The sequence below is a fragment of the Anarhichas minor genome, unplaced genomic scaffold (assembly GCF_050575085.1).
Source record: "Anarhichas minor isolate MPS153535 unplaced genomic scaffold, ASM5057508v1 ptg000026l, whole genome shotgun sequence".
Classification (NCBI taxonomy): domain Eukaryota; kingdom Metazoa; phylum Chordata; class Actinopteri; order Perciformes; family Anarhichadidae; genus Anarhichas; species Anarhichas minor.
The window spans coordinates 15,852,621-15,875,134 of NW_027466472.1; the positions used below are offsets into that span (position 1 = coordinate 15,852,621).

A 22,514-nucleotide genomic window follows, 5' to 3' on the forward strand; every position below is an offset into this window, starting at 1 on the left:
GCCTTCCACTGCATGCCAGGAGTTTTACTTTTTCAGGAGGCAACAGTTGAGTGTTGGAAGTTTGGCAGCAATCCACAATGCCATCATCAGGGCAGAGGGGTTTTCTCTTAGTTTGGTAAGCAGCCAGATACTGAAGCTACTTTCAGTTTAGTAACTATGCGTACTGTTTAATCAAACAAAGCACTCTTGATGCCATCTCCATCCTGGAATACGGACAGACAGGGGTTTGACTCAGGTTTTAAAGATGAATGACCTTTGATTAAACAACACCATGTCAACAGAAAATCTAATTTGTACTATACCGTATATTTGAAAACATATATGCAATGGAGTCAGTCACGTAGGGGTGAGGTAAAGCCACTAGCCACTCTGGTGATCAGATAAGCATGCACTGAAATGATACATGGCCGAGGTCAAATGAAAAATGAGCAGTTTATCTATCCCTCAGTGCCGAATACCCGCATGATACCAATCAGTTATCAGACTAGAGTTGAGGTGAAGTCGGGATGTACATATTTACTTCCTTTTTTCGACCCCTTTCTGTTCCTCCGTGACCTCTGGATTTTTGGTAATGGTTGCTGCCTGACTCAACAGTCAACAGGCATCAATATGTCAGGAATCACCCGCATTATCCTATATTTTTTCACCTTCCACTGACTTGCCAGCGCTTTGACTACAGCACTAATGTAGGCTTGTAAAATACAATATTTCTGTATATTTTGAAGAGAATGGTCAGACCTTAGCTAATAGCTATTATTTAGCTAATACATTTAAACGGATAGATACGTACTATGCATGAAACATAAAGAAAACTGACCTACAGACAGTCTAGTTTAACCAAAGAATACATTCAATTGGACCCCATTTAAAAGGTGTCTGGGTAATGGCGCCGCCATCTGTAGTCACAAAGAAATATGAAGTCTGGTAAAAACACAAAAGCCTGACAGTATATATATATATATATTTTTTGAAAGTGGAAAAATAAACTCAACACTCTGAGGTTGCAAGTTTTTTGATATAGTCAAGACAGAGCAAGTGAGGGTGATGCAAGACCTTGAAATGGGAAAATGGCATAGGAATTTAATCAAGTAAATACTCAGCTATTCATGGTCAAGTGTCTTATTCTGGGAGAAGATCCGGTGATGGAAGACTCTTCTGAGGAGCTTTATGCTCAAGTAAACGTAGCAGTGGTAGGTCTCTTTGTAATGATAGATACTGCACCTCTCCATGCCCCTGAACGCCGCTCACTAACCTCCTCCAACTAGAAACACGATTACCAGGCTCGTATGGAAATCTGCCTCTAAAAGTGAATTTTTGGATTTTATTCCTGTCAGCGGTTCAAGGTGTCCTTACTTATTCTATATTCAGATACTCGGTAAAAAAAACACCGTGAGTGCCTTATAAATAAAACAGTGCGGTCTCAGTATTCTTTGTGATGCTTGCCACCAGGGATTTCCATGTCTCAGCCCTGATGGTGCGCAGATATTGGGATTCTGATGAGAATATATTTCTTATGGTATGTGTTGTGTACTACCACGTCACTGTTTTTGTTTTTGGGAGTTGGCAGAACATTTTGTTCCATCTGGCAGTCATGTCAAACATGCCGGAGTAAAAGTTTGATCTGCCTGGCCCATCATGCGAAACATACCTTATTATGTCTTTGAGATGCCAGAATGTAGACAACAGCTTTCTCTCTGCTCACAAAGCTCTAGAGGACACATCCTTGCATTGGAGAGATTTTCTTTCATGCTGTACAATACGAATCTTAACAAGGTGGCAAAGTCATTTTTTCCCCTTTTTAATGTTTTATCACTGCAGTATGGCTGAGGTGTCCGCCTACAGCCCCGAATGCTTTTGAGGTGTCCTTGAGCAGAATGCAGAACCGCTACTTGTTCACACGTTGTAGCTTGTAAAGCATGCAACTGTCAAGTTCATGCTAAAATAGAAGCGAAAGTTGCAAATGTACTGCATCCTTATTAGGTTTGGGCTCCGTAGTCGCTCGCGCTCATTTGTATCGCCTCCTCAAAGGCTCCTTTCAAGAGGATGAAAGTCTAATTAACACATTGTTGCAATGGTTTTCATATTGTTTGAAACCCTAACGGCCACATCTAATGGGTTTTTATTCTCATCAGGCATCAAAGCTGTTGTCTTATGTAATGTCTCCTCAGTATAATGTTGCTGTTTTCGTAGTTAGTAATTGTGACAGTTGGTTAGCTTTCAAATCCTTTAGCATTAGCGTAATTTACGACTACCGTTTTCTTTTTGTGGCAGAGCTGTTGTCCTCCGTATGTATTTGTGCGTGTGTGTGCGCGCATGTAAATACCTGCTTAAGTGTGTTTTTTCTTACCACGACAGGGTGATTTATCTTTGTAAACCAGATTACAGCACCTGGTCAATATGTGATTAAGTCGTACAGGCCAGTGTATTGATAGCATGTCTCTTTTTGCAGGCCACTGCGGGAAAACGTTTGCCATCCTTCAAAGATTTCTAAGCGGCGCTGTCCCGGACACCAAGTGGCTCCTTGTCGTGGATGATGACACACTTATCAGGTATATTTTCATCATCTGGAAATGAGTTTTCAACGTGGTGTTTCTTCACCTTTTCTTTTTCTTTTTTCAACTGTGACACACAGCGTCTCATTCTTTAAATGCCATGCTTTCATTTTTCTCCGAGTTTGAGTGACATTTACTCATACATTTTGTAACAGATTCTGTCTCACAGCCATGAAAAGGTTTGCACAGTGAACGAGAGAAACGCCCCGAATGAAGTCATTTTGGGAAAATGAGTTCCAGAGATATTACCATCTTGTTGAACATCTAAAAAGCTCAATGCATAAATTGAAGTCCGGCTATATATCTGTCAGGTTGCCCCCTCATGTGGAAGCCCCTGGATGTGTAATGGTGCATGAGGGACAGCAGATCTTTCACCTTCTAAATGGACGGTTTCATATGTGTGTGTGTACGGCGCGGGCATTTGTGTATAATGAATATGAGCGGGGGATGAGTTTGATCTGTGCTTCCTTTAGCCTCTCCCGACTACACGTCTTGCTGAGCTGTTACAATCCCTCTGAGCCAGTGTGTCTAGGGGAGAGGTACGGCTACGGTCTGAGCCAAGGCGGCTACAGCTACATCACGGGAGGTGGAGGGTGAGTATCTCCGCTCAGGTGCTCGGGGGAATAATGATGAAAGATACAGAGGCAGCGGAGGGACTGTAAAATATGTAATGGAAAACCTGTAATCTGTAATTTACTGATAAACCGTTTCAGTTCAGTTTAAAAGTGTGTTGCTCCCTTAAGGGACATCGTGGTTTGCAGGCTGCATAAAAGATACTCAATAACAATATGGAATGAATCACCGCAAAATAAAGCAAACGGTTGATAAGACAAGACAGGGAGCCGATGCTTAATATTCACACTACACTATACAAACGGTTGGTTACTGCAAGACAACATATAGGACTAAAATAATAATTCCAAAGGGCCGATGTTTTGTTATTGCCTGTAAGAAGAAGTGGGCAATAAGCACAGGTTACATGTCAGCTGTCAGTGCTGGAGGGAAGCTGTGCAACCGACACATCTTGGGCCGTGAGTGAGAAACTATTTACGGACACTTCAGTCTCTGTGACACTTTACAGCACTGCAACTGCCGGTTTTCTCAAAAGTGATATCTTCTAATAACTGTTATGAGTGGAGAGATGAGTGATATTTTTTTGGCAGCCCAAGATTTGTTTTTTCAAGTGTAATTGCGTCTCTTTCCAAAGAGATGTCACATCATTGTTGTGCAGAGCCGATTCACAGAAAAAACCATCTCTCCCTCTCGGCTTGATTTTCAGTTTCACTCACTTACACTGTCGTCCTCTGTGACTGGATGAAATAAACATGCTGAACACGATGACAGCTGAAAGATATACTTTGTTATTTTCTGGTCATTTCCAACATTTGCTGCCAAAGTGATCATTTACAGTGCAGCTAATAATCATCAGTCCCATGTATCTAGTTTAACATTGGTGATGTCCGTCTCTGTGCTGCTGCAGTATGGTGTTCAGCAGGGAGGCTGTGGTCCGACTTCTTGACAGCGGCTGCAAGTGCTACAGCAATGACGCGCCGGATGACATGGTGCTGGGAATGTGCCTCAATGCCGTCGGACTTCCCGTCACACACAGTCCACTCTTCCACCAGGTTGTCGTCACACTCTTACAATGTATTCTTCGTGTCTCCGTCTGTGTGTATTTGTACCACTGTTGGTGGGATTGATATGGCTTATTTCTTTTTTTTTATGAAATACAATCCAAATATTTACTGGAAATAATTTTCTTTAGCTCGGTGACAAATCATCTTCCCTTCAGCGCCTGTTCAGTTCAAGGGGACATTTTGCAGTGAGATTCGTGCTGCCTTTAAACAAATGTTCTGCAGAGAAAGTCAGATTTCATCACAGCTTTTACGGACTCATCATCCTGAGACAGACAGGCACCTCTATCTTACTGGTAGTCGACAACAAAACTGGCTGGTGTCTGATATTCAGGAGCCCTCACAGGTGTTTTCAGTTTTTCCAACTGATTCGACCCCTGCTTATGCAGCGTTTAAGTCGTATCTTAGACCGCTTTGCGGTACTTGTAATTTTACCTTGGAGATATCGTGAATTCCTGACAGTCACCGTATCTCCCATCTGGCAAACAGAATGAAAAATGACTGCAAAGCTTGCAGGTACGTGAGGATTTTCCAGCTCTAACCCTTCTGCTGACACAATGTAATTGCAGCATCATATCACATTCACGTCACACGGGATGGATGGTAAAGATGGAAAAGATTCCCGAGGGTATAACTTGCTACTATGCACAACATTGGAAGACTCAAGATGGTTGCAGGATTGGTTTTGTGAAGGTTAAAAACGCTGTGCGATGATATCATAGCACTATATCAATTAATATGGTTGTAATTACTTTGAATGATGGATCTGAATGGGCATCCATATGTTAACCCTTTCAGCACGTGTTCTTAAGTCGGATGTATCGGAGCTTTTTAGAAAAATAAAAGCAGACATTTTTACTTCATCACAGCAGGAAAAGCACACATGTTACTCACAACATTAACAACGGCTCTGCTCTATTCAAGTGTCCCAGTTTGCCATGGCAGTGTCACAATGAACCAGCATGCACAAAACCAAGACCCTGAAACTGAAGCAGCTCAAAGGAAATCATCCATCATTAATTTTATTATTAACCACACTTGAGCTTTTCCTTCTATGACGAGTCAACATGAGTTCTGTAAGAAAATTGATTGAAATACACACTCACACGGTCTGGCTTGGAGTGCTAATAAGCAGAGATGAGAGAAATCACCTGTGTGAGTGTGAAGGGCTTCTATTAAGATACCAGATTTCTAATATGTTGACAAATCAATACATTGAATTTTTGGCCCCTTTCACAGCAGCCATTTTAACATGTCATAGCAGGGTAAACTCAGGTGTGACTGATCAAATTAATTATGGTCCCCTTCTAATTTGTGTGTCACAGCCATTCCAGTGAGCCAACGTGCATAAAAACCAGAGCCTAACTGGAAGAGGGCCATAATTAATGTTATTGATTACACCTGTGTTTACCCTGCAGTGACCTGTCAAACTGGCTGCCGTGAAAAGGGGCCTATTGTTACAACTTATTAATAGGGTTACTCGTGTATGGTTGAATTTCATCTCTAAACACACGATAGTTTCAGTTGCTCAGTTTTCAACATAAACGTATACCTTCACGCCTTCACTGTTGCTCTCTGCAGCACTTGCGCGCAGTCTCTTGTGGCTGCTTCCAAATAAATGACTGTACTTAATCTTACCTTTCAGGCACGCCCAGAGGACTATGCCAGAGACTTCTTGGCACACCAGGTGCCCATCTCTTTCCATAAACACTGGAACATCGACCCCATTGCTGTTTACAACAAATGGCTTAAGGATGACTTGAGGGCAAAAGCCTCGGATGGACTTAATGACAACGCTAAGACGGAGTTATAATCATTTTAAGCACACAACTTGCCTGTGTGTGTGTGTGTGTGTGTGTGTGTGTGTGTGTGTGTGTGTGTGTGTGTGTGTGTGTGTGTGTGTGTGTGTGTGTGTGCGTGTGTGCGTGTGTGCGCGCGTGCGCGCGTGCGTGCGTATTATGGAGTCATGGAACTGAAACATTGTCCTTCACAGATATAATTGTTTTTGTATTGTTGATGTGGAACTGTTAAGAGGGACCGTGTGAGCGTGTGCCTACGAGTGTCTTCATGGCTGAGATGCATGTTGAGGTTAATGTTATTTTGGAAACATGGATATAATATGTGGATATTTATATCATATGAATAATCTGAACCTTACAAAGGAGAAGCTGCTTCTCTGGGAGATACTGTATCTTTAAAAGAAAGGGTCACTAATGCTGTACAATGTGCTCTATTTTAGCATAAAAGTATAGAATTGAGATTGAATTGTTTTTTGCTTTTCTATTTCATTGGAGGCTTATTATAGGATTTGGTTTAAACCAGTAATGTATAAATATAAAGGTTCATTGAGGCTACGACTAAGATGGTGAAACACAGACTGTTTAGTGCAGCTAAAAGGCATTAAAGCGCTCTAAAGTATGCTGAAGGTTTGTAATTATTCCCAACATGTAGCCTTTAAATGGGTCCAACTGCTGCTCGGGCAGATAAACGTCTTACCTTCACTTTAGACTCACCCTAACACCCTCATTACATTTCTTTGGCCTTAGACCATCTGTTTCTTTAGGCTCTCTTTGAGAGTTGCAGGAACTAAAAAGGAGCAACATTTCAAAGACATAATTGCTCGTAAAAATTAGCTGATATCCTGAGGTATGAGGTTGAAATTAGTTTTATCAACATCACAATTTCACAATTTATTTTTCACAAAACGAATTGTCTTAGGTAATTATTTGGCAGACCCAATGAGTTGCTAAACATTATGAAAGGTCTTTCAGAGACCTTGAGCTTGGGTTGAAGAATTGAACCTGTCTCCTGGCTGTTTGTCATCTCAATAAAAGGAATTTGCAGCTATGATGCTTCATTCTCACTAAAATAAAGGTGGCTGCTTTCTCACTGTGGCAAAAGCTTCAGAAAACCTGAGGATCAGAATCACAAATACTACATTGATCCCCGGGGCGTTACAGTTGGTCCTTGTTCCCTGGACTATGAAAGCCTTGATATTAATTACACTGAACTAATGAAAATTTGAAATGTTAATGTGGAAAAAAACGCATTACTGTCAGTTTGTGAAAGACACACTGTGATTCAGAAGATGTTTCTCTCGTACTCCTAGACAGTGAGAACTGTGATGCTAAATTTACACTGTCCTAATAGCACAGTGGGCCGGCTCCAGTTCATGAAAAGTCTATTAGCCTCGGGCATTTGAAGCTGTGTAATAAGTCAAGCAGACATCTCCTCACACACCTATGAATTGTAACCTATTTGCTGGAAACCAGTTAAAGTCCTAGTGGGACTCACCCACACATGGAGTGATGAGTGGTGGTAAGACAGTACTCTGCACTGAGGGAAATCCTCTGTGTAATTCTAAGTAGGTCCACACAACATGCTTGCTCTGCCGATATTTCTAGCGTGTCAGCAACAACATCCCAGTCGGGTTAGACTTTGTCTGGTGTTGAATCTTATGCTTTAATCCTTGTCCAAAACAGTGAAACAGTAAGATGAGTGTAGCACTGTATTCCCTCCAAAAAACATTTTTATTTCCTTTTCAGCTAAGAGTTTTTTTTAAGAAATGCTGAGGTTATGCACTCCACCCCCTCAGAAGAAAAATGAAAAGTCATTAAAAGAAACAAATGTATTTATTATTTTAACCCGCTTGATTGTATTTCTATAGATTTTATTTCCCTACTTAAAGGTCTAATTGCTGTTGCAAGGCCTCTCCACACTGCCAGGTACACTACTCTGAAGGGGAAATAGTATATATATATTTTTCTTTTGTTGGCCTAAAGAAATAGAAATGCTTAAAAAAAACACCGTGTGTAACTTTCAACTATAAACTCCTGCAGAGAAAATTAAATTATTCACAGAAAGAAAGACATGACTTGGGTGTCCTCAGTAGTGAAGAGCACTACAGTCTGCAGAGCGACGTCCTGACATTGCATAAAAACATCAGCTATGCGGCTGTGAATGTGGCTTTGATGATGGTTTTAGTTACTGCAGGGATTTTGCATCATATGCTTAAAGAAACACCAGGCTTGCATTACCTAATTCATTTGTGCCACAGTATTGCTCTGCGAGCTGTTTTTTGTAAATATGTTTTTTGCCTTTTGTCCTCTTTGGTATCATCATACTTCACACATTTCATCCAGTTGGGGTTGTGTGATTTATGTATCATTTACTCATGATAATAGATGTACGAAAATCTGTCCAATTGTGTGAAAGAGGCAACATCTGGGATGGGTCTGTAGGGCTTAATTTAACAATATCCGTCCTCAGTTTTACAGTGTTGATTCACTTAAAGCATCCTCACTTACTTCTAGGTGTCATGCAGTTAACATCTATTAACAGTTCTGTTGTCCAGGTGTTAAGATTCTGCATCTGAGATTATTTCCACCAAAGCAAAAGTAGTTATTAAAACTGGAATGCGTGTTTCGTAATTTGTGCGAACTAGCCTTTTATAATTTCTGTGGATTAAGTTGGGAACAGCAGCACGGAGGTGGCACTCTGCAGACACTCACCTTTATTCCTCCCTTTGAAGCAGTTAACTAGATTGGAAATTAACCGTACGGAAAGTTCAGGTTCTCATCAGTTTTCAACATATGCCTTCGTCTTCGTAACTATAGATTTGTGGCTCACATGGGCGGATTAATATTCATTAGGCTTTATTTGAATAAAAGCATGTGTGAGCTGTGGAGAGACCCGGCTGGAAAGCAGTTGGGAGATATAGAATTTCCAGTTTGAACATAAGTGCTTTTTCCTCAGAGGGTTCACTGTGACCAGCGGGGCCCTCCAAAATGGAGCAGATGAGAAGAGCTGCCGCAGTCAGTGCCATCTCCACTCTCTGTTACAGCCGGCTCAGCTGGGGCTTTTATCATCACTCAGTGATCTCACTTGTTGTTTGTTTTTCCATCCCTCCAGGGGAACAACAGTGACTGCAAAGATCTCTTTAACAAAACAATTATGAGACACGAGCGAAGAAACTTAATTCTCCCCAGTTTACCGTTAGTGATCTCATTTGGTAAAAGTGAAGCCTGGTGAACTATGCACTATGCAATATCACTTCTGTTGTAGCATTCTAGTGTCACTTGGCTCGAGGGATGTAAAATGATTGGTCTGTTAGTTGGTCCACAACAACTCATCTTATTGGATGAATATGAAATGTTGTTTAAACGACTTTGACAATGACCCGATATTGATCAATACCTGCAAAAAATGACATTCCACACCAAACTAAGATAAACACATCCGCTAAATCAACAGTTAGCATGCTGAAGTTAGCATTTAGCTCAAAGCACTGAAGCCTTGTAGTTGGTAGAATCCAAGAGATGGATTGGTTTTGTATGAGTCTATACATTGTTTGTTTTTATATCAGTTTGATATTGATGGCCAATTTCACTGATACTATCCAATCAAATTAAGCACTCATTTTAAAATATTCATTCAAAAGGTGTTCCTCAACAGGAGTCATCACTTTGCTTGTCTATTTGGAATAAGAAAATCATGATAATGAATGTTGGCAGGGCTGTTGAATTCATTATTTTCATGTATATGTATAATTCAGTGGTGTCCTGTAAGGGTAATATGATTGCCGGCACAATTTAGCCTCACAGAATAAACCCGGTGTCAGATTATAATACTGATCTCCAGAGGGGTGAGTGGATAAAACACAGGGTGTTAAAATGGCGCAGATGTGCCGGTAAATGGGCGGTTGCAGTTAAAGCCATGCAGCCAAGGACAAGTGTTGAAAGTCAAAACGCCATCAGCTCTTAACCACCGGTTACACAAGATTGGTTTTATAGCGAGTTCATAGTAAAATAAATAGTGTGCTGTCATAGTGTCAGGCTACTGATCGCGATTAAAGATATTTCTGAATACTCCCCCTCCACCAGCGTGCTTGTTCCCGAGAAAAAGATTAGATTAGATCAAATAAACTTTATTGTCCTTGAAGGGAAATTTGTCTTGAACATGGAAGTCAAAGCAGCAAGGACATGAAAACAGCAGTGCAGGATAAAAACAAATATATCATACAAAAAGTGTAATTAATGACACACACCACGGGGAATATAAATCTTTTTAAACCAATTACTGTACACGGTTTGCCTTTGTTATAGTTTATTACCACAAAATGCTCAATAAACCTCAACATCTTTACAGTTAGTGTAATTTGCATCGCATTATGGTTGTTGTGCAGATGTATGTAATTTATTTGCAAATGCAAATTATGCAGATCAGATTCAGGTTTATTGCCAAGTAGGTTTTCACATACAAGGAATTTGCTCTAGTGATTTGGTACACAACAGAAACATTTAGATTAGATTCAGTTTTTTAATGCAATCATTTGAAACTGTACTTGCAGGTAAAATATGAATTATTTTCTTTTTATTGAAGTTGAGCAATTCAATTAAATAAATGATTCAAATTCAGTCACAAGAAACACATATTCCTGCTTCATATTTTACCTGCAAGCACAGTTTGAAATAAGCACTTGCAGGTGGGTGATGACCAGATTTTAAAATGATGTTGAAATGAATGCACATCAGTACCATGGGCCTCATAAATCTACAGGACCGGTGGACTCGTCACATTCACAACTCACCTACGGGTTAAGGCAAATGATTGGGAACATGAGCTGGGCACCTGCCTTCACTGGTGTTTCATGGCGAGGTACTCATACTGGTCCAACCTTACAGAAAACATGTATTTCAATGTCTTTGAAATACACCCCCCTCTGCACAACTTCTACACCATGCACCACTATCACCTCAACCTATATTAAGATTGTTTTGCATATTCCGATAGAAGCGTAAAGTTACAGGTTGTAAATGCACATGATATCACCCAGTCAACTAAACAGACTGCATCCACTCAGGCTTTACTTGTAGTTCAACTGAATGCCACGCCTAAGCTGCCCAACCATCCTTATTATTACTAAGTGAAACAATTACATTGATGCTGCAAGAATGAAACTACCCATCCAAATATGCAAACACAAATATAACTTTGACCCATAAAATACATTATTCTCCAAAACTGGAATCACAGAATTCATGGTTTTATGGTGGTGACACATTTTTCAAAACAACCAGAAAATGCTACATTTTCATTTTTTCATCACATTGAGCTCAGTATACTTTTGAAACTTCCGAATGAAAATCATTTAGCTGGATGTATTTGAATGTATGCTGCATAACAAAAACAAAGGATGAGAAGTGGGGGTGACAAAAACATAATTTATCACCTCATTTCAACAACCGCAGCACTGCAATGCTAAGCAGATATTAAACAGCACAGCACCACATGTTTGTATATCTTAAAAAGGTTTGTTTTAAAAAGTACATCCCAATCAAGCATATTGAAACATTACCATTCAATCTAATTTGCCTTACTTGTAATCCATTCCCTGAAGATATTCCCTGATATGCGCACGTAGACATCAGGGTTCCTGCGGTCTCCACATCGCCGGCCGGAGGAGAAGACAACATGCTGCAACGCCATCACACCTGAATCCCCCTTAAACAAGAATTAGTTGCTTGCTAAATTTAAAAACCTAAATTAAGGTCTCTTCAACATTACATTAAAGGCAACTCCTTCAAAGGTTAGTTTGAGTACCTGCTAAAATACTTGTCAGTGTAACTATTCATTATATTGGATCTGTGGACTAGTTGGTTTGAGTGGAGGATTAAAGGGTCAGTGTAACCTCAAATTTTCAAGTGAAATCAAGGCCTTGCCGAGGCCCGGCCACACTTCTAATCACGTCAATAGAGAACAGGGAACACTTCTTTACTTCCTGGTCCCTAGTTTGTGGCTTTAAGGTATGCCATTAATGGATGTTTTAACTTCTGGCTTGTTTATATATATTATAGGTCATAACCTACCATATGTATCTCATTATAGGGCCGCGGAATATGGTGTTAACGAGAGAACGTGAGAGGAGCTATCTGAAAGCTGCTAATAAAAAAAACACTTGTTTTATGTTTGGTAAAGTTTCTGTTTATTCATTCAGTTAAAAGCCTGAAGTTTTGTATTGGGTTGTAACCCTGTAAAATGGTAAAGTTAGTCTTGTTTGGAGCTTGATTGGTAATTTGCTGTTAATTGGTGCAAATGCGGTAACCACGCCATATCCGCTCTCACTAGCTGGGATGAGCAGAGACTTGATTGTGTGTGGCACACATTTCTGAGTTTCTGAGTGAGTAGGCTCACTGTCTGTAAACTGAGTACATATGGACATGTCTGGTTAAAGAGTATAGAGACGTATTGGTGTTTGGATATATGGATGGTGTGCTTCGAATGCTGCATGCCACAACCATGTGGACAGAGCTTGAGGACACCGATTGGACATGGCTGGAGAGAGGATTTGAAAAACGTTTTGAACTGAAAGAACACTTTTCATGTCTATTCAAATAAGCTCCAACACGCCAACGATAGACTTGAGTTCCACAAAGATCCTGGGTATTTAAGATTCTGTTTCTGTTTTCATTTTCATTATCTCAAGGTGGCATGCCTTGTTTTTAATACATATTTCAGTGAGTTACTGCATTTACATTTTGCTGCTTTGCATTTCCTCTACTACTAGTTGATAACCGATAGATGTCATGGAAATGAGAATTGAGTGGGTGGGCTACATCTCTATAGCCGTTGGGTACATCTGGGTAGTTGCAGTTAAGTATTTTTTATTTATTTTTTGCTAGTTTATGGCTGGCACTTATTATGCACAGTTTCTCATGGTGGTACATGTGTGCGTTGTACAAAATGCTTGTATTGTTTCTTCAAACCATCGTCTTAAATGAGTTTTATGACATTGTTAATACCTAATGGATTTAATTTGTACACATTTTTGCTAATGAATACCTGTCTTATATCTTATACCTACTGATACCTCTTCTATGAAATTACATTTGTTACTGTAAAATATAAAATATTAAACAGTAACTAGTGTTTCAATCTATAGTAAATAATTAATCCTGTATAGTATAGCTATATTTAGTGATTTACAGTTGTGGCGACCCCTGCCCGTCCCTTTAAATCTGTCATGTTTTCCAGATACCTGGTGGCAGGGGATCCTTAAGGCCAACCGGGAACACCTGGTGTCAATAAAGCCCTGATTGTGACTGGTCTCTTTCTGCCTGCTTTGCTGCTGCTCATGCAGCTCTCCACTGGTCCTTTCAGGCACCCGTCGTTTGGTTTGTATTCTTTTGTTGCCTAACTTCATATTTAGTCTTGCTCCTTTGCAACACTCGAACACACACTCATGCATCACACACACTACCACCACCACAGATCCAAACAGTCCTCACCGTAAACATTCAGTTCACTTTTTATTTGGTCCAATTTGGGTTCATTTAGTTCAATAAAACATCTTTTGTGGAAACTTTATCATAGTGTGTCTCCTAATTGTTTGGACTGGGTCATAACAAATATTGTACTAAAAAACACAATTACAGTATCGTACTCCAGAACATAGTTACAGAACCCTACTATAAAGCAGTTGCAGTATCATTCTGCCACAGTGCTGCCTGTAAGTTACCGCAAAAATACAACAGTGATAACAACGCGCCATAAATAAATAATAGGAACTAAGGAAAGGATAGAATAGGAATGTGAGGCAGTGTGTGTTTGCGCAGTGGAGACCCAGACATTCATTCTGAGTTAATCAGTTTTATTGACAGGGGAACAGCAGACTCCTTGTTCAGGCAGCAGCATGGGACACTGTATCATCCGCCTGATGGGAAGAGATGGTTTTAGCTGTCCAGGATGTGAGTCTGCTGATATATACACTCACATATAGGCTATATGTATTTTTTCTTGTGTGATCAAATCTTTATATATATAACAATATATCGATGCAGTTAAGATGAGACAGGGAAAAAAACTGAACAAACCTACATAAATCACTAAAATACAGCATTTACAGTAAAAAGAATAACATTTTCTCAGTGTCCCCATTTCTTATTGAACTACAACTGTACTTTTTGGTTCCTTTTCACAGCTGTACATTGATGGCAGTACAAACTGACCTTGAATGGTTACGTGTTGATTGTTGGTACTCTTCATGACGAGTAAAAGTGTGGGTCTTTAATGTTCAATTGAAATAAAATTTACATTTTCTTTGGGAAGAAATTGTCATCGCACTCCTGAGTCACACGTGTATATAACCTGAGGCTTTATTTTGGGAATGTGTTGTTGTTTTTTACAGCCGTTGGTGTAAAAAGTAACACGGATTGGGTAGAGGCTGACAGCAGCTATGTTGATAGTCGTGGGCTCAGGCAAAGTATTAACTTTAACAAGCGTATATTTGTGAGAAAGGAGTGGGAGCACTTGATTATGTGAGCTTTCACCTCCGGCTCCCAACACTGTATGAGCTACACGTATGCAGGTGTGACATAGCTGCAGGATTAGAGGAGAGTTCAGTACTATCACAGAGGAAGATGTACACTGTGATTTTACTTTAGCAGTATAATCTCTTCTCTTCCTGCAGACTATAATGTGTGTTTGTCGGGTACATTAATGTACACAGCACAGCCATTGCACTTGAATTAATACATGGCGTGCCTCTGAGAGATCCTGTGGACAATTTGTCCTCCGAATTTGACCCAACCCAACTATTTAGAAGCAGTAGGCCGCCGCACTGCTGCACCCGGGGAGCAGCTCCAATTCTGAGGCCACTGTCCTTGACCGAGGCACATATCATATTCAGGAGGTGTCTTTTAGAATAATACTGCTCCTCGCTGGTCTGGATTCAAATGGTGGAAAGCAAGGATACCTCGTTATTCAATAAGCAGGAAATAACGAGTGCAAAGCAGCCCGGTGTGCAGGTGTCTCGATACTGGAACTGTGTAATGCAAACAACATGGTGTGATGGAACTAGTCGGAATGCCTCCCACACATGTTAACCCTCATTTATCTTTGGGACACAGAAAGCCACGTGTTCATTTTCATCCCAGCATGGAATGTAATTATTTTGGGAGGTGTGGGTAAGTCGGAGAAGCGTAAGCTCCATAAGTCGCAGCTATGGTCTCTGGTATGTGAAGCAATACTGCACCAGTTCATTTTGTTTCTTTGGATTCAAAAACGTGAGGCCTCTGTTTGAACTTCTCTCTTGAAGTGTTTCATTGCCGACGATGTAACGTGGAGTACACCGAACCAAGCTTCCTTTTTCATCTCAGTTAGGTGACAGTGGTGACAAAAAATGTTCTTTTAGAGTGCGCTGTGAGCCCAGCTTTCACATACTGAGAACTCATTCAGTGCTGTTTAATGGATGTTTTGTGTTTCTCCCACAAAGTTGGATGCCGCACTTCTTGTGTACTTGGGTGACCTCACCTAATGCCAGAATTCTTTTTTTGCTTTTTTTTTTGCTAAATAGAACAAACAACAAAATAGTATCGATTGGCTTGTAAAAATATATTTTTATGCACTAATCTGTGCCATAATACTTTCAAAATTATGTTTCATTTTTAACATCAAAGTTTCTGGCTTTGATGTTGGAGGTGAGAAATAAAATTGGAATAAATTCATAAAAGCTCATAAATCTCTTATGACATGTTGTTGGTGCAGTTTTATGATATGCAGAGTGAAATCAGTCAGCGCAGGAGAACAGGTTAACATGGAATAGAGTAACTAAAAACCTCTGCCTTACTGTTGGTGATACCTGAGCAACAAAATCAATGGAAAACCATCAGCTCATTCGCTTTGCTTTTACAACAATCAGTCCGTCTGACTCTGTAAATCCTTGAACACTTATTGATGACCTTTTGACCCGACCAAAGTTACCTATTACCATTAGTGAGGATGTTTGGAGTGAAAATGGTGGATTAGATGAATAATAATACTTTGAACGTATGACCTGTAGCCCTTTAGCAAGAATAAAATGGTGCGGTGGAGGAGGGGAGAGCAGCTTTGAAAAGAGCAGCATTTTAATGAAGAGCAGAATTAAATATGAGCAGTCTGAGTATACGGTCCAAACACTGTTCCTTATGTTCTGAGTGTGACCAGCATCTGGTATGGGTTTGTTGTTGATGTTGGTTTATTCTCTTTTTTCACAAAGCTCGCCAGGCTACGCTCTTTTGAAAAATTGTTCATTTGTGAATCTACGCTGTGATGGCGGCACCACACAGAGGAACAGAGGATGCAAACCTCATGAAGACTCCCTCCCCTGCTCTGTACGTTGACAACGGTTGGCAAATATCAAGCAGCATGTGGCTACAAGTGATTAGCAATTTCTGTCATGCACACTTGATAGATTTCCTGGCTGGTCTGGTCTTTAGTATCATCTTATTATAAATTATGTAGCGTATACTTGTTGGAAGATGGTTTTCTGTTCATTCTGCATCTCCAAGTTAAATCTCTGGAGAGGTGCAATAAGATATGGTGAAGCAAAGTTTTGAGTTTTCGAGGCTAGATAAATATACGCTTTTAAAATATGCATTTTAAGCATCATTAGCGTAGGTGTGAATTAAACCCCTAAATCTTGTACTAGTAATATCATTCTCGGCCACAAAGAGCCTCTATAGGACCCGATCCTGTAAAATAACAGCAGCAAACAAACATGTGAATAACTAGGCATAACAAAGGGAAAACATTCACTGCTGGATCCATTAGTGCCCACTGAGCCGAACTAAAATAGCAAAGAATACATAGCAAATTGCACATGGAGGGGGTCAGGGGTCTATTAAATTGTTTCCTTCTGATGACTACTAAAATATGCAACTGCCGTTATGACTCTCATTTCCTCACCATGTAGTAAGACCACTGTAGATGTAAGAGGTGTATTTGTGCTTCTCGAGTATGGAGGCAACAGATGGCGCTCCTTTTCGCCTTTTCGAGTTTCTTTTCAAAGGAGTTTGCCCTTCAGCAGCTGTGGCATGAAACTATAAAGACAGAGACGCTGGTCCTGTTCTAGTTTTGTGAGACCAGGTTTTAGCCTCTTTGCATTTCGATAACTAATAACTTTGGGGGCTAAGGGATACATTTATTCTGTCGTCTGGTGTAAATCTACATACATCAGTCCAGCATTCCTACAGTAATGCGTCCCAATGGTTATTAATATCACTTAAATTGCTGTCAGTATTGCATTATCTTTATTGGCTCCATTATTATTGCTCTGGCCTCATGAAATATAGTCCTCCTGCGAATTCATACAGCAGCGATGATGCCAGAGTGCAGAAATGTTCAACTGATCAGTAGGGGGGGAAAGGAAAAGATGTAATCAAGGGTGACATTTAAAGCAGAATGAAGCTTCATCTGTCCCCTCTGCGTAGGGACCTTAAAGAGAGCCAGATACAGACTCGCTCCCCTTTTGTTTTATGTAGTAGTCACACCGCTCTCTGTTCAGCTAACTGTACGGTTCCTGTTCCAAGTCAAAGCTCTTAAAAGCAGTGGTTGACTCCAGGTACTTTGAAATTTCTTTATTCTTTTCAAAAACAAGACAAGTCTGGCCCATGCTAGTGGCTCTGTTAGGTTGTAGATCAATTGTTCACCTTTTTCATCAGCATAGTTTAGTGTGCTAGCATGCTAACATTTGCTAATGATTAGCCAGAAACACAATGTACAGCTGGGGCTGATGGGAATGTCATTAGTGTTGCAGGTCTAGTCTTGTCAGTGGATCACCAGAGTTATGAAGATTGGTCCTGAGGGGGAAATGAATGTGTGTTTATAAATTTCATGTCCCACCGAGAGAAAGGTTGTTGAGATATTACTTGAGCCTCACGCCTCATGGCGAAATATCTTATTCTATCATCGATTGAACGCCTTACTTTTGTTTTACTTAACTAACTCGCTTCAACGTTCTCACAGAACAGTTGAAGGCAAACAAAGTTCCGATGCAAGCAAGCATGCCCTTATTGCTCGCGTTAACCTTCGCACCCAGACATGATTGCTTGGCCAGAAATGTGATGGATTTTTATTGTATTGCATTCAATTCTAAATGGCTTCCTGGTCTGCTGAGCGTTTACTTATCGAAAGCATTATTAAAAAAACATCACAGATGTAATTAGTAATGCATTTAATTGTGTTAATAGGAGAGGATATTGCAGTGTTGGGAATATGAGAAAGCTAATTACGCAAGATATGTGAAGATTAAAAGTGTTGTTCGGCTCTCTTTGGTTTACTGGAATAGAATTACACATCGTGTTCATGAGTAATAGCTGCATTACAAGCACTGTAAGAACATTGAGAGTATATTGTCTGTGATACAGTGTGATTTGTCCGCATTTGCTTCCCTACAAACAAGTGTACTCTGTGTGGGTGAACGTCTCTCTTAATATTATTAGTTTCAACTTGCCATCTGTTAGAGATGTATAGCCCCTGATAGAGGCTCTGATTGAAGCTGTCCAATCCGGTTATGTGAGGCAAATTGGTGTAAAACACAAAAGGGTGATACATATTCCTGCAGATAATGATGATCTCTACCCTTCTTCCTTTAGATCCGTACGCAGTAATCAAATTAGGAGACGACCGGAGGACAAATTCTACGCCTTGGACACGCACAAACAAAATAAAGCAGAGAGCAGCTTACCCGCGGCAAAATGCACAGATTCTGAGACAGATGTTTGTGCTCTCTTAGTAGCATGGCAATAAATGGAGTAGGATTAGAGGTTCATTTTAATATTATCAGAGGCCTCTCCATGACTATTAACAAATAGATAATTGTGACTCTGTTTCATTTTTTGTTCTTGTCTGTGATGCTTTTCCAACTGTGAGCTGTGAAATGTGTCTCCAGGCAGATTTGATCGCACATTTCCATCTCAGATACTGTGAGTTATACCCAATAATAATCTCCAACTAAAATGATTTAGTTAAGATGATTTTAAATCTATCTCAGCACCCTCTTCTTTTCTTTTTGGATCTTTTAGTTTTGAGTGTTATTCCTTGAAGACAGCCTAATAACTCGAAGCTGGGTTGTCTCTTGGTGTGTTATATTTCCAGAGAAGCAGATTGTTGATAAAATCAAAGATAAACAAGCGGCCTTCCTGCACGCCTTTGTGCCAGGCCCAGGCCTTCCAATCCTCCAGGGGAGATTAGCAGGTAGAGGACAGATTGAAACCAGACAGAGAGGGGATGATGAACTGAAGCATCATTTCCAGGAAAATCATAGTACCTCATCTCCGTCTAACAGTGAGACTGATGCTGCTCCTACGAACGCACAGATGTTCCAGCTGTTTTTCATCTGGAACTCATATCCATTTAATATAGTTAGATTATTTTTGCTGCCTCAATCAAATGTGGAGCAGTCGATAAGAATTACAGAGCCATCGTTACGACAACAAGAAACATCGAGGTCAAAAAGAGATCAGATGCAACAATCACAGATTATGCAAATTGGACACAGAGATGTACAGGCCATCATATTTATTACCAGCAGTGATAAGATCCCAACAGCAGTGAGGCGGCAACACTCAATCATCTTTCAAGTGATTTCTTTTTACGGTGTTTGTAATCGCTCACCTTAATTACATTACATCAACAGTTTGACAACCAAGCCTAAAACATTCCGAATAAAAAAAATGACAATGTGCAAAGTAGCCACCACTGGAAAGTATGCAAATTGAACAGATCGATCAGGTGTTTGCAGATATGAGAGGGATGTATTCATCTCTGGAAGACTACTCAGGGACACTACCTCTTTTGTTTTGGGATGCTGGCACAATTCGCTGCTTAGCTATATATGCACTTAAAGTTATGAACCTCTCTTCTTTTTGTGTCCTTTTACGCCTTGACCACAAGTGCCTGCGACAGGTAGATAAATCGCTGCCCCCTGAAAGCGAACGATCAGGGTGTAAAGTTCCTTACAAGTCACCTCAAGGCCTCATTGTTGTGTGTTAAAGGCTGACCACGCAAAATGCACTCAAACGAGACAAGTGTGACTCCACTGATGTCCTGACCAGCAAGCGGCTGTAGGATTTGTTGCTAAATCTGAAGTGGAAAGAAAAACCCATTAAAGTCCTCTTAGTAGTGCAGAGCATGGGGGCTGCAGTGTGCCGTGCACGGTGTGCCAAGTGGCTAGCTGTGCATAAAAGGAAATCATTGCCGTGGCTGAAAATGCCAGCTCCTAATTTGCATTTAAGTCAATTGTTACTGGTTTATTTGAACATTATGATATATTGTCTTTTAATTGCATACCGTCCCTTGTCCTTCCTTGACCTCTCTATGTAAATTTCAGGCCCCTTCACTGAAGGTGAATTCTCCTCTGACCACTGGTGTGAAGGCGAATGCTTTAATGTGGGGGATAAGTATCACTGGGTTTCAGGTTTGGTTACACAAAGAGATGTAGATTCTTAATTCCACTTAGAGAAGGTATTATCCTCTTTACTGTTTTTGCGTTGATCGTCTCTGCTCATGTACAAATAGTCTTGATATGCACATTAAACCCACCTTTGCTGTGGTGGCATTAGAGCCCGTAATGAGGGTGGCAGAATAGCTTTAACGCCACACTAGGCAAGATATTTATGGAAAGGACACCTGTTTTAGCAGCCTGTGTAGATTACAGGACTGCAGAGGATAGAGTGCCACGCCCCTGCTACAGTACGTGAGACCCTGAACACTTGTCAGCTCACAGAAAATGACTACACTTTCCATCTGTCTGAGCTCCATTATTTGCATCGACCTGTTGTTTGTTTCAGTTAAGACCACACATTCATCTCCAGCTTTCCCAAGTCGCCTTGAAGTTCTTTCTTAGTCTTTATACATATCCTCTCACATCAGTTCTTATTTTCCTCCTCTCCAGTATCCAACATCACTTTTCTCCAAGAAACCACTGCTAATTCTGCCAAGTTCCTCTTTGTTACGGATTACAAAAAGCCCAGTCGACTCCAATTATCTGAACAACGTTAATCCTATTTTTTGATGTTCACTTTTGGGTATTTTTGATGGGACTTCAAATGACAATACCAAGCTCTATGCTACTGGTCTAAACTAACTAATGCAGAAAACGTATTGCAGGACTGTGGCACCAAAACGTCACAGTGTGTCCTTGTCCAAATAATTTGCAGTGCTGGCTGAAGAGGCACAGCACATCTGTTGCCTCATCGATACTGTTTGTGGGATGGTGCAGCACGGCCCGATCCATGCGGTGAAAGCATCCCTGCAAGACACGAGAGCTCTGATCCACACTGCTGACCTGCCGCTTCAGTGCCTTCTCCCTCTGTAGCCGCCTCTCAGTGGGGGACTGATCTCTTGTGCCATAACTCAAAGGTTTCAAAGGAACTCGTATTCTCCATTAGAAGAGGCAATGCATGAATCGAGGGGTCATCAGGCCTCCGACTCTCAGCTGTGAGGTGGGTGCCATGCGGAAAACTTTCATATTATAGCAAGAAATCCCATGTGGCGGTGCTGCAGGAGTACCAGCAGCCACAGAATAACCCTGGAAAAAATGTCAAGTATGCATTGACTGTACGCTTTCTCCAAGTGGAAAGTAAAACATGGCTTACTTTGAAGAAGATGTGGCTAATGTGATTTTATGCATGTCTGTGTGGGTCATGGCTTTCACAGCTGGTTTATGGAATCTCTTTTTAATTGGTTTGCAGAATTTCATCTGAGCTGAAAGGTACCTGACTCAAGGCCCAGTGTTGCACTGTGACAATCATCCACATCCTCCTTTATCCTGCATTTTCTCTCTACTCCCCGAAGAAACCAGAAAGGGACACATGACTCGGGTCAAAGCCGCGGGGCAGCTGCTTTGAATCGTGTCCTTCTTTTGTGTTGTGGCACTGATGTGTTATTTCATTGGTGGGCAGCCTATCACCGCAGCCATTATGTTGCAGCCAAGAACACCTGGCTCAGTTTGGAGGACACACAGGAAAACATTTTCCAAGACGTGATTGCAAATTGCATCAGTGCTACTTTTCATTCAAGCTGAATGAATACATGCTGGTTTTATCAGAGCACCACAGTTATCTCCATGCACATGTCTGTGTATTTCTCCGTGATTTGAAAAGAAACTGATGTTGTTCTTTTTTATTTATTTCTTTGTCTTGTAGTGCACCTGGTGCTTTTTAACTCCCTGGCACTGCGGAGCTCTGCTGTCATCAACTGACAAGCGCTGGTGTGTGCATACAGTCGACAAAGCAATTTTGTTGTCCTGGGCTGGACGGAGCTCTTGGGCATGCTATCATCTTGAATCAGTAGCATGCTCTCCCTGAGTGCTAAAACAGTGATGTCTGAGAGGTTGATGGCTAGCCATTGAACGGCGTAGCAGCCTTGTCAGGGTATCTGCTCTCATCTACAACAGCTGTGTCTCTCTGAGGCTTTGAGTTCACACATTACAAAGATCTTAAAAAGCAACACAGACCTTCATTTTTTTAGTTTTGACACATCTGTTTGAGAGATATTTGTGGATAGAATT

The 22,514-nt window shown here is 40.7% G+C and overlaps 1 protein-coding gene across 1 annotated transcript in view; it reads left to right on the plus strand.

Moving 5' to 3' along the window:
- Positions 1 to 5,999, plus strand: part of b3glcta (beta 3-glucosyltransferase a) — a 54,795-nt gene extending 48,796 nt beyond the window's left edge. The window contains exons 12-15 of the mRNA XM_076100742.1: positions 2,450 to 2,549; positions 3,026 to 3,145; positions 4,033 to 4,177; positions 5,832 to 5,999. Coding sequence (XP_075956857.1) covers positions 2,450 to 2,549; positions 3,026 to 3,145; positions 4,033 to 4,177; positions 5,832 to 5,999 — 533 coding nt within the window. The remainder of the gene's footprint in view (positions 1 to 2,449; positions 2,550 to 3,025; positions 3,146 to 4,032; positions 4,178 to 5,831) is intronic.
- Positions 6,000 to 22,514: the final 16,515 nt, after the last annotated feature.